The sequence below is a fragment of the Ranitomeya imitator genome, chromosome 4, assembly GCF_032444005.1.
Source record: "Ranitomeya imitator isolate aRanImi1 chromosome 4, aRanImi1.pri, whole genome shotgun sequence".
Lineage (NCBI taxonomy): Eukaryota > Metazoa > Chordata > Amphibia > Anura > Dendrobatidae > Ranitomeya > Ranitomeya imitator.
The window spans coordinates 271,370,512-271,383,680 of NC_091285.1; the positions used below are offsets into that span (position 1 = coordinate 271,370,512).

The window sequence follows — 13,169 nt, forward strand, 5'->3', positions numbered from 1 at the left end:
AGGAAAGCGTTGTGTTATTGTTTCAAAAGATAGTATGGAGATATTCTGATCCAGCATGTGAGCCATCATGGTGCATCTCTGTTTTATCAAGGTTACATAATGTACAGGTGGTAAATTATTCATAAATTTAGGGTTGCCTAGAAATGACTGAAAGGGAGACAGATCACCTGTCCCTCCACAAATTTTTCTCCCTCTCCTCCATGTCAAAATAGTTTACCACAAAACCAAGTGCACTCTAATATCATCAGGGAGCTCATCGTTACCCAGATGGATCAGAGCAGTTAGTGATACCCAAGGGCTCAACTGCTGCTCCAGTTGTACGTTGGCAAATCCAATCCACAATGTACCTAAAGTTAGCTGACAGATTGTATCTTCGAGTATCCAGAAAATTAATTCCTCCCTCAATTCTGGGCAATTGTAGCTTGAGGAATCCTATACACATTCTTCCCTTCTCACAGCATATAAACCTCCTAAATGCTGCATTTAATTGTTTAATATCTGGTTTTGACAATAGCAGTGGAAGAGCTTGGAATAAGTATAGCAACTTTGGAAAGATGTCCATTTTAATCAAATAGCATCCACCTGAAAAGGAAAGTGCAAAATGTCTCCATGAGATTAAAAGACCAATTATCAATGCTATATGTGGTCTAAAATTAGTTTTATATAACTTTGAAGGGTCTGCCAGGAGTCAAATGGCCACATACTTAATGGATTCCTCATTTCAGTGGAATGGGAATGCTGCATCTTTTATCCTGCCCAATTGGAACAACACTAGAGCATCCGACTTACTGTAGTTCACCTTGAAGCCACAATTTCCTCCAAATGAGTCCAGGGTCCTCATTATGGCTGGAATGGCTTGAGCCGGGTTGGCAATAAACAACAATATGTCATCAGCAAAGGCTAGTAATTTAACAATGCTAGGTTGAATAATAATAAGGATAGTGGGCAGCCCTTTCTCGTACCCCGTTGTATTTGAAAGGGTTTGGACAATGTATTGTTTATGTAGAGTCGGGATGTTGGGTTTTTATACTGTATGTTATCCTGACAGCCTCGCAGAACCATGGACCAAAATTGCGAGTTTCTAGCAATTTATGCAAGTAGAGCCAAGATACTCGGTCAAAGGCCTTGTTTGCATCAAGGCTGACCACAATGCTTTTCTTGTGTCCATGCTTTCTGCTAGAGGATATCGCCCCTATCCCTGTCCTGATATTATACGTGATAGTTAGATTTTTAGTGGATCAATCCTGTTTGATGCAGTGATATTAGATCATGAATCATCTGTTAGACTCTATTTGCCAACATTTTTGTAAAGATTTTAAAATCGGAGTTGAGTAACGAGATTGGTCTCATCGACCTGTAGGAGGTCTTTACCCATTTTGGGCAACATAATAATATTAGCCTCATTAAACCGTTCGGGTAATTGACCATCTCTCACTATTCCATTGAACACCTTGCATAGGTGTGGGCTTACTGCAGCTCCTAATATTTTGTAATGCTCATTACCAAACCCATCTGGTCAAGGAGCTTTAGATACTTAGAGTATTAATGGTTTTGCACAACCTCCATTGGAGAGATGAGTGTGTTAAGAGCTAGTCTTTTTTCTTCTGTGAGTGTAGGGGTAACGTCGCTCCGAAAAAGCACGAGCCACCGTCGAGTCCCCCTACACCCTCCTCATATAAGGAGCTAAAAAAAAGTCCGGAACTCATCCACTATCTCCTCATTTTTAAATGTTGTCAGGCCACTTTTTTTGTGAATCCTATTTATTCTAGTTTATGTTCTGAAGGGTTTAGTAAGGGATGCTAGCATCTGTCCTGGTTTGTTAGCCCATTTAAAATACTTATGCTTTTGGTAGTCTAAATTATGCATTGCCCTTTCTTGTGCCAATGTGTCCGCTACTTCTTTTGCCCCCAATAATTTTTGTTTGTTAATAGGAGTATTGTTGGATTTAAAGTTCTTATATACTTGTGCCAGCAACATTTGTGTTTCTATGGTGTTTTCCATTAATTTCTTCCTTTTATTACTTATATAAGAGATAATTTGTCACCTTATCATAGCCTTGAAGGCTGACCAAAATAAGGGAGTATTTTGGCTCTGCTCCCGATTGTCATTCTTATAAGTGTCCCAAGAGGTTTGCAGGAATGCTCTGAAGTCATCTGATTTATATAAATATGTGGGAAATCTCCAAATTTTATCTCTCTTCATTGGGCTCACTAAGCGGGATCTAAAAGTCCCAGGGGCATGATCTGATATATGGATATTCAAAATATCTGATTGGAACACCAATGGCAGCATAGATGTGCCCAGCAACCAGCAGTCCAACCTAGCATCGGAGTCGTATACGTGAGAGTAATATGAATAATCCCTCTCTATGGGGTGATACAGTCTCCATATGTCAATCAATCCCAGATGATCCAATAGTGACTGTATATAACAGCTCTGTGATGACTGGTGTAAGGTGTGGGGGTTGGATCTATCCAATAGCACATCATGGGCCTCATTGAAGTCTCCCTCTACTATTAAATTGGACGTTTCCCAGCCGGTTATGCTTTCCATTAATTGTGCCTGAAATTGAGGATCAAAAACATTAGGTGCATACACATTGACAAAACAGTAAGTTACCTCGTCTTTGTTAGCTTTAACCAGCAGAAATCTTCCTTGAGGATCTGCCACAACATCTAGAATCTCATGATTAATACCTTTGTTAACGAGTATAGCTACTCCCCTTTGTGTTTTGACATAAGAGACCTCCGCTCATACGGTATTTTTTTTGCTAAGGAAAGAAGGACGGTTATTCTTTACCCAATGCATTTCCTGCAAGAAAATAATATGGAAGTTTGCACATTTTAAATAATTCAGGACTTTCTTCCTCTTTACAGGGGAGTTAAGACCATTTACGTTCCAAGAACACCAATAAACAGATTGTGTTATGGATACCTCTGAGTTAGCTGTATCCGCCATTAACCTATTCCTGAGCGTGGAAACAGCCATGAAATTATCAATATTTGTATTCCAGCTCCCCTCTCATCACAGCAAGTAAATGTTGGAGCTGCTGAAACCTGTAAGCTGTATAGGAGCATGAAGAGACCCTCCCCCTCCCTTGTCAACAATAATTCTTCCCACAAACTATCATAACTTGAGAAAAAGAAAAACAACCATAGCATAACAGTAATGTAAAACATTTGTGAAAATAACCACTGACATTAAAATTCAGTGATGTCACAGAAATGAGTAAGAATGGTGACCCCGCGTGTTCAAGTGTCACCCAGATCTCAAGGTGATGACTGGATCTCGGAAGATAGATAGTTTAGGGCCTTTGTTGGATCATCAAAAGCCCAGTTCTTTCCGGATATGGTAAAACGTAGGACAACTGGGTATTATAGTTGGAACCGAATGTTGTTATCCACCAGGATTTTGCATGCTGGGCGGAAGGCTTTACGTTTCGCCGCTAGGGCCTCAGAGTAGTCCTGAAAAAGAAGGAGCTCGTTGTTGTTATTGGATAACTTCCATTTCTTCCTGAAGGCTGATAGTATTAAGCTTGTCATGAAAGTCCAGGACCCTAAAGATAACCGGTTGCGATCTGTCTTTCTCGCCATTCCTTGGTGGACCCACACGGTGGGCTCTGTCAATCCTGATTTCCCCTGAAGCTGGGTTTAAATGCAACGCTTTCGGAAGCCATTCTGATGCGATGTTAATGAGATCAGATGATGGGACCAACTCGGGAGGCCCACCAGCCTTAAATTATTGCGGCGAGATCTATTTTCTAGGTCATTGACCTTGTCCAATAGAAAAGAAGTTTCTTTTTCTGTGGCCTCTAGTCTTCCTGTATTGTCCTTTACAGCGTCCTCCAGTTCAAAAACTCTTTGCTCCGCCTCCTCGAGACGTGACCCCTGTGTATTGACTTGGGACACTATCACCTCCAGTGAGGCCTGGAAAGCCGCCAGCTGGTTATCAATCTCTGGCATTAGACGGTCCATTATAGCTTGGGCTATGGGCTGTGAGTTGTCTCTGGTGTTATCACTTGCCAGCTTTGTGGGGGAATTTGCGGTTTCCGTGTGTGTCGGGGGTCTTTCTCCCTTGCTATTTTTGCCCATAAATTTATCCATGTTGTATAGAGTCACTATTGTATTCCTGTATAGAAGGCAGTGATGTCACTGATGACTTAGTAATCACATATAGCTTTGTAAGGCAGTTCAGCTAAATGCTGGTAGTTGTGAGCTACATAGAGTAGTATTTGCTGATTCCGCAGAATGACTGGTTGGAGCAGCACTAGGACAAAGTGTGTATGTATGTATTCCACTTTGGCTCCTGCTGCAGTAATGGTAGGCTTAAAGAAATAGAGACTTCAATGAACTGGATGTATTAAACATTTCACAGCCACTCTGCAGTGCCTGGCAGAGAAGTTATGCAGATGATTCAATGTTCATATATCCTGTCCCTTGGTATGTCTCACTGGAGAAGGCACTTGATAAGGGGGTGTCAGAGGTATTAAGTGTTGTCTTACTATCACCTCTGAGTTATAGATGGTGTTATATTGCATTCCCCACCTCGGGGGTAGTGGTGTTCCAGGGTCACAGAGTCTCTCCCAGTCTCAAGCGCACTCTCACATACTCATGTGCCAGCTCACGGGACCAGCCTGTCTCACAAGTGTCCCGAACTATCTTTAATTAGAGGAGACTCAGGGATCATTCATCCTGAATCATCCAGCCTTTATCAATTCCAGTACTGCTCCCTCACTTTTTAGGAGGGGGAATGGTGCCTTCACAATGCCGACTCGCCTCCAGCACACACCACCGTTCACCTGGTCATCCCGGCCTCTGATTTCCTCCCATCTTTCATGCCGCCGCCAGGCACCCACAGATGGACACCGATATGGTCTGCAGTCCCTGTGCTCTTCTCAAGACCCGGTGAATAGCATAGCCCTCAGCATTCTCGCTCCCTCTTCTAGAGTTCTGCTGCTTTACATGACGCTGCCTGCGCCTATAGACTCCGGGGTCTCCAGAGAGCTGGGTCTTTTAATGGAGGCCCTTGTCTGGTCCTTTTCCCGGCATTTTGATGCCCCAGTTAAGGGGATGGAGATGGATTTTCCTCCACAGCCAAGGAACTCTGTTAAAATACAGCCATTACTTGGCTCCGCCTCCCGATAGTCTGTTTTGCATATTTTGTCATGGGTAGTCGAATTTTTGGGAAGTCATGGGAAGTCGATATTTTATTTCTTGTTTGTGTGTTTTTAGCTTAAAACATGGCAATTGGTCGCTACTGTAGTATAAAATGTATACTGTCAGTGTACAGGTAACACACTGACTCATTGGTGACGTCTCCAGTTAAAGTCCTTCATAATCGCTTTTCATCATCCAGCACAGATCACCGTTACTTCTTCCAGACAGGACTCATTTTTTAAGAAAAATACAGTTATCTAGAGCATATTCCCTAATTTTTCTTCAACTTCTTCACTATGCCAGATGAAGAAAAAAGTCAGTGCCGTCCTGCACAGTAAGAGGACCCCCCTCTTACTGAAAACACTATCCTCAAACATAAAACACATCACAGCAGTAATTATATCCCTTAATTAGCCCCTACAGTAATGTCCCACATCCTGGTCCTCCATTCTGGACCGCACATGTATCATTCCTTGCTGGCCCCATGTGTTCTCCCATTCCTGACCCCATATGTTTTCCCATTCCTGGCCCCATATGTTTCCCCATTCCTGGCTGGCCCCATATGTTTTCTTATTTCTGGCTGGCCCCATATGTTCTCCCATTCCTGGCTGGCCCCATATCTTTTCCCATTCCTGGCTGACCCCAAATGTTCTCCCATTCCTGGCCCCATATGTTTTTCCATTCTTGGCCCCATATATTCTCCCATTCCTGGCCCCATATGTTCTCCCATTCCTGACCTCATATGTTTTCCCATTCTTTGCCCCATGTCCCTTCATACTGCCCCCATGTCTCTCCACTCTGCCCCCATGTCACGCCATAGTGCCCTCATAGTGCGACTTTACAAAAAAAAGTAGAAGAAAAAGTTTCTCCTTACCTGGTCATGGTCCAGAGGCATCCTCTTCCTGATTCTTCTGAGGTGTGGATTTACTGGCGATGTGCGTACTGATGTCAGCTGCCGGCTTGTGATTGGAAGGCTTCCCACACAGCGACGTAGATTTTAACTGAACATGTGTCTGAGGACGTACGTTCAGTTACTGAACCAGTAGAATCCTGTCACTGGGGTCCGGTGAGCAGAAGAGGTCCGGGACCGCTCTGCTCACCGGGCCCCATACGCCAGTAAGAGCAGTAATTCCCTAATGGCGGCTCTGACTGTATATGTTAGAGCTTATGAATTTAGGCACGTAATTATTCAATAGAAACCTAGTTGTTGCACAGATGTAATTCTTTACTAATTTGTTTAAGGGTCAGTGCATATGAGGGTCATTTGGTGGGCATTTTCCACTCTAATTTCTGCAGCATAATACAATTAAAACAAAGTAGATATAGTTTTAAAAATTGTATCTACACATCGTGAAAATTTTGTGCAAAAAATATACTTGCTGTGCGGATTTTAAATTTCACAGCATGTCTTTTCTTTCTGTGAACGTTTCTTCCAGATTTCACCCTTTGCAATGCATATAAAATCGCTGTCAAAATTCACACGTTAATTTACCCCAAAAGATGTGAATAAATACAGCTTTACTCTTTGGTTTTCTTTTTACATATAGTATTCACAGAAATCCAAGATATTACAATAAATGGTTTGTACAATCAGGGCCAAAATGTAGTAGTGTTTGTGTTACCTTACCTTTTCTTACCAATTCCATTGGACCTTTTGGAATACTTATGCCCTAAATATTTGCTTTTCTACATAATTCCTGGCAATCTATTCATGATGATGACACTGAATGTGTGATGCCTAGTGAAACGTCTGAAAAGCATTATAATATATGAATGTGTATTAATACATATGATTTTAAGTAAGTCTATCTGTTTCTTTTTCAGATGTTAAAAATGGACGTTAACAAGCTAAATACAACATTGCTCCGGAAGTTTCGGCAAGGAGTTGCTGCAGCTTTAGGCCTCATGCCACAACAAGTTCACATCAATCGCCTAAATGTAAGAGCAGTATACATTATTTATTACTGGGAAGAGATTTGTTGCATCTGCCATATATTATATCACGTGAGGTTTGATCACATAAATAGAAATAAAGTGACCTAGACCATGGTACTGGTAAAAACTAACAATTTATTGAGAAAATAACTCTTAAAAACACAATATATACATGGAAAAAAGGGGTACTGGACCATAAAAATGAGGGACAAAAAATGCCATAGGCTACATCCCATCAGTGGACTGACACAGCATACCGGCATGAAAACACACCGGTACAATATATGTTACATGCACAAAGCAACCAATATGTGTGGTACAAGTGATGTAAAAATCAGCTGATAAAACGTGCTCATGTATCCATACTGTTTTGAGGTGGGCTATACTCATCCTCTGATGTGGCACATGGTTCTAAACAATAGGCACTATGTTTTATGCAGACAAAGGTGAATTACCTGAAGGTCAGTCACACGGGTGAAGTCCTCGGCACGTGTCCTCGGAGGCGTCTCCCGAAGAAGCAGTGCGAAACACGCGTCGGGGCAGAGGGACGTGCCGAGGACTTCACCCGTGTGACTGACCTTCAGGTAATCCACCTTTGTCTGCATAAAACATAGTGCCTATACATATATTGTACCGGTGTGTTTTCATGCCGGTATGCTGTGTCAGTCCACTGATGGGATGTAGCCTATGGCATTTTTTGTCCCTCATTTTTATGGTCCAGTACCCCTTTTTTCCATGTATATATTGTGTTTTTAAGAGTTATTTTCTCAATAAATTGTTAGTTTTTACCAGTACCATGGTCTAGGTCACTTTATTTCTATTTATGTGATCAAACCTCACGTGATATAGTAGTTGTTACGGTACTAAGTCCTCCAGTGGAGAAGGACATTAATAATATAATATTGAGCAAATCATTTTGAATATCTGCCATATATTGTATGTAGAGTAAATATACAGAGCGAGAAGAGAATTTTGTTTTCTACTGTTTCCTCATTGCAGTAAATTCATACAAAGACCGTGTGATAATTCCCTTAACTTCCTCTTTCTATTGGAAAGTGACATGCTGCGGTCTTGGCGTTGTACTTAGTTCCTTGTAGTTGTCAATCTGGAAGGACATACTTCTTTAATAGTACTAAAATGTTTTTTTTTATAATTATGATTAATTGACATTTACTAATTAATAAATACTTCCTGACTGCAAACCAACCGCATCTGAGATTCTAAAGGACTATGATATTATGTATGATTTATCACTTATATATGTTGTAATTGCTGTGTCTTAAGAACAGTTGCTTAAGACAAAAAGGAAGCTAAGTCATATTTCTCTTACATAGGGAAAGAAGAACTGTGTTGAGCTGTTTATTTCTCCACTAAACAGAAAAATAGGTGTTCCAGACACTTTGCCCTCCGCAGAGGTCCTACGTTCACTGAACCTGCACACACTGCACCAAAGATTGTCCCATTTTGGAATAACTGAGGTTTCTCCAGAGGTAAGTCTCGTATACTGTAGTATTGTCTGTGTGCTTACTGCATGGATAACTGTTACTTTATACATGAGGTTAAATGAAAAAATAGGTGAAAGGGTTAAAAATGATTGATTTTGTTTGCACTGCACAAGTGTACAAATAATCTATATACAACTTCTAAACCACTTTTTATATTCCATAAAAACACATTTTTGATTAATTATTAATAAACTTGCATTATCATATATTTATTCCTTAATTTTGGGGCATAAATTGTCACCTTCACCCATTTACACTTAGCACATAATTGGGCAGTAGCTATTACTCCCATACACACACGCTGGTTCAGCTTATTATTTATATAGCGGTTACATTCTGCAGCAATTTACAATTGCATAAAAAACACAATAAGGGCCCTTTCAAACTATTTTTTGGGGGTACGGTTGTCATCCATTACTTTCGTAGATACAGTAGAGGAGACCTGTCCAACTTTGATCTGTGTGGCTGATCAAACTTGCCATGTGCTTTTTGTATTTTACTGTTTAACGGGTAGAAGAAGCAAAGAATTTTTTTCTTCATACAAGAAAAATAGGTGCAATAACGACTGTAAAAACCGACACATGGATCTAAACGGGATCCACACATTAGAAAAGATTGATGAGTGACTCCGGCTTACAATGACAAGTAATCATAACAAGTGATTAAGCAAATAGTCCAAAAGCATCCTTGCCCATAAGAGCTTACAATCAAAAAATAATATATTGGAAATGATCCAATACTAACATGGATTTACAAAACTTAGTACATTGGTTGCTTAAAGGGAACCTGTTTGGTTGGATAATGCAATTAACCTACAGATATGGAATTAACCTGCAAGTTAATAGTGGTAAGAAGATGCCTGTCTGCTTTACTGAAAATGCGATACCCTGGAGAAAATGAAGATTATTCCTCCTCATCAGTCATACAGATGTGTTGGAGCAGCTACAACAACCGCTCACAGCTGTGAATGGTAGCTGTAAGTACACCCTTTGACTGACAGCTTTGCAAGGTATTAGTGCAGAGTTGGCTGTCAGTCAAGGTGGTGGGGTGTGCTTATAGCTGCCGGTCACTAGTATAGTGAGCAGTGAATGTAGCCACTCCGGCATATATTTATGACTGAAAGCTGGTAGTTCCCAAGGGGAATAAAGTTCATTTATTCCTATAACTGCAGATTAAAAGCATTAGCCAATGTAACAGGTTCCCTTTAAATATACTTACAATCCAAGATGCAGTTTACTTGGTAGCCTTATACATTGTGGAATGCATAAAGCAGTTATATAATGGCTTATCCCTATGGCAATGATAGCGACAGGTTGTAACAGTAACAGTACATTAGAGTAACATTGCAAATGGCAAGAAAAAAATGTTTTTTTGCTATTATTTTGCAGTATTTATTATATCAGGTTGAAATTGATGAACAGGTTACATTGACCTTTCTGTCACCGTGACTTAGTGACTGGGGCAAATACTGAGAGATAATGCTGAGCCTTTACAGTACTGTGCTCATCACACTGTGGTTATCATAGTCAGAAGACATTCGTTCAAAATCAAAACACCGACACTTTCTTTTCTGATTTTTCTCATTTTTTAATGCTGAGAACCACTATTGTTAAAGGTGATGTCCAAAATTAGAAAAAAAAAATGTCTTTCCCACAGACAACGCCATAGAGTCTTACGGTATGTACTCCTTTCTCTGATCATCCATTGCTTTCCCTCTATCTCCACCTGTCCTCTTCTTCCTTGATTGACAGCTCTGGCTTTAAAGAGCCAGAGAAGGATGGAGATAGAGGGAAAACAAGCAGGTGAGAAGGGGCACTTACATGTTTGGCTATGCCAAGGATGAACCGAGTGCCTGCACTTGGTTTGAACTGTCATTCTCTACTGTCCCTTTTAATGAATGGACCCGAGTTTCAGTACATAATATAATGACAAGAGTGGTACTGTTTCTTGAAAGAAAAATGTCTGAGATTCTTTTGTAAATCTGGACAGCCCCTTTAAGATGGGGTGTCCATTATTGATATTGGTTTTAATAAAATAATTACAGGGTACATAAGGCCCATAAGACTGCACCCAACTCATCATATTGCAGCAACTCAAGCATAGCTTGGCACAGTTATGTCACCTCATTGCATGTATGCTAGCCCAAAATAAATTAGGGGTAACTATATGTTGTTAGCTATGCTCCTTTGTCTCTTGTTTACATTTTTTGTTTGTTTTTGTTCTGTTTACCTAATTTATATTCTGTTACTTTTCTGATGCATTTAACAGGAACCTTCCATATGGAAAAAAACACTATTAACATTCAGATATGTGGTTAATCTGTGGGAGTATCACTCAGAGCCCCTCTGCCAGGAGGAAATGAACTTTATTCCTCCTGGCAGCGTTCAGCATTCGGTCATGAGTGTAGCGTCGGTGCGGGTTAATTCACTGCTCAGTGTATAGAGAGCAGCAGCTGTAACCGCTCCCTTAGTTTGATGTGCAGATTTTCCCAAAGACTTAATAATGCCTGAAAGCCATGGATGTCACCAAATCCTGGGTTTCCTTCTCTGTGATGCTTGCCAGGTCTTTTCTTAAGCTGATATCAGTTGTTGATTGTTTGTGAGTCTTTCTTCCTTAGGTTTTGTCTAAAGCATGTGAAATGCATACTCCATGAGGTTGAGATCTGGTGATTGACTCGGCCATTGAAGAATATTCCACTTCTTTGCCTTAAAAAATTCTTGAGTTGCTTTTGCAGTGTGTTTTGAGTCATTGTCCATCTGTACTGTGAAGTGCCGTCCAATCAACCTTACCGCATTGGTTGAATTTGAGTAGACAGTATAGCTCTGTATAGCTTCTGTCTTCAGTCACATCATCAATAAACACTAGTGACCCAGTGTAATTGGAAGCCATGCAAGCCCATACCATCACAGTGCCTCCACCATGTTTTACAGAGGATATGGTGTGCTTTGGATTATGAGCCATTCCAAGCCTTCTCCACACTTTCTTCTTCCCATCATTCTAGTACAGGTTGATATTAGTTTCATCTGTCTGAAGAATGCTTTTCCAGAACTAGGCTGACTTCTTTAGATATTGTATGCCAAAGTTTAATCAGGGCTTTCTTTTTTAAGGCTAAGTTTGCTTTTTGTGGTGAACCCTCTGTATTTGCACTCATGACGTCTTCTCTTCTGAGAGTGGTCTTTACTTGGGTGGATGTTGTGAAGGGGTTTTTCTTCAGCATGGAAAAGATTCAGCGATCATCCACCATTGTTGTCTTTCTCAGACATCCAGGTCTTTTTGAGTTCCAAAGCTCTTCAGTTTGCTCTTCTTTTTTTTTTTGGAATGTACCAAACCATATTTGACCACTCCTAACATTTCTGTTATCTCTCTGATGAATTTATTCTGTTTTTTCAGTCTAATGATGGTCTGTTTCTCTTCCATTGAGACCTCCTTTGACTACATGTTGTGGATTCCCAGTAACAACTTCCCAATGCAAATGTCACATCTGGAATCCGATTCAGACCTTCTACTAGCTTGATTGATGGTGGATTAATGAGAAAATAGCCAATGCAAAGAGATTTTGAGATAACTGTCCAATTACTTTTGGTCATTTTAAAAATAGGCAGCTACATATTAAAGAGATGTAGTTCCTAAATCCTTACTCCTATTAGGATGTGAATACTATCAAACTAAGGCTGGAGTCACTCTACCGTTCAGTACGGCTAAGTGCTATGTGATAAAATAGAGAATAATCGCAGCATGCTGGGATTGGCATCAAGGCTCGGCCGAGTCTCAGCTCACTCGCACCCATATAAGTCTATGGGTGTGAGTGACACAACGCACAGCACTCAGATATCATCCGAGTGTGGTGCCGTATACGCCAACACTGGTAGTGGAGGTGATGTAGAAATTCATTTCTCTGCCTCCTCTGCAGCTGTGCAAGAGGATCGGAGCACAGTAGCATAACACTTGGCTCCCGATCGCAACAGAGCAGGAACCGAAGGTCATTAGCATATCACATCTGATGCTCTCGCATTGGATGCCATACGCTAGTGGGATGCCAGCCTAAAGCTGAGAGTATCTACTTTGAATATGTTTTGGTAAACAGCTAAAATGCTACATCTTGTGTCACCGTCCAAATATTCCAGGACCTAACTGTCTATTAAAAGCAGAAAGTGTGCAGGTAAAAAACTGACAAACACCAATTTTGTCATTTCTATAAATCCCTTCCACTTTGCTGGAACCTTAATATGCTGAATTTCGATGCAACAGAAATACGCATCTTCAAAAACCCACCAAAAAACTAATTGTGGGTGCACAGTCTGATATGCTCTGTCTGGTTCCATCATGTCTGTGCTTTGTTTAACCAAACAGAATAGTATTGCACAATTTCAGTATTCTTCCCATCATATACTGTATGATGGCAAAAGTGGAGAAGGTCACAGATACACAGCCAAATTAGACCAGTTTATGTATTTATTTCAGAATAGCATATTCTGAGAATAAAATGTAAAGTTTATATCAACTTTGATACGATAACACTGCTAGTGAATAAGTATCACAAAATGTTTATATTACTTACTGTTTTAGAATATTC

The 13,169-nt window shown here is 40.5% G+C and overlaps 1 protein-coding gene across 3 annotated transcripts in view; it reads left to right on the forward strand.

The window, feature by feature from the left end:
- PTPRR (protein tyrosine phosphatase receptor type R) overlaps positions 1-13,169 on the forward strand; it is a 419,872-nt gene that overhangs the window by 244,992 nt on the left and 161,711 nt on the right. For 2 of the 3 annotated variants that reach the window (XM_069764605.1, XM_069764606.1), the window contains 2 exons: positions 6,981-7,094; positions 8,426-8,581. In XM_069764605.1, the coding sequence (XP_069620706.1) occupies positions 6,981-7,094; positions 8,426-8,581 (270 nt within the window). Of the gene's footprint in view, positions 1-6,980; positions 7,095-8,172; positions 8,332-8,425; positions 8,582-13,169 lie in introns of those variants that run through there. The other variant, XM_069764607.1, reaches the window with a different exon arrangement.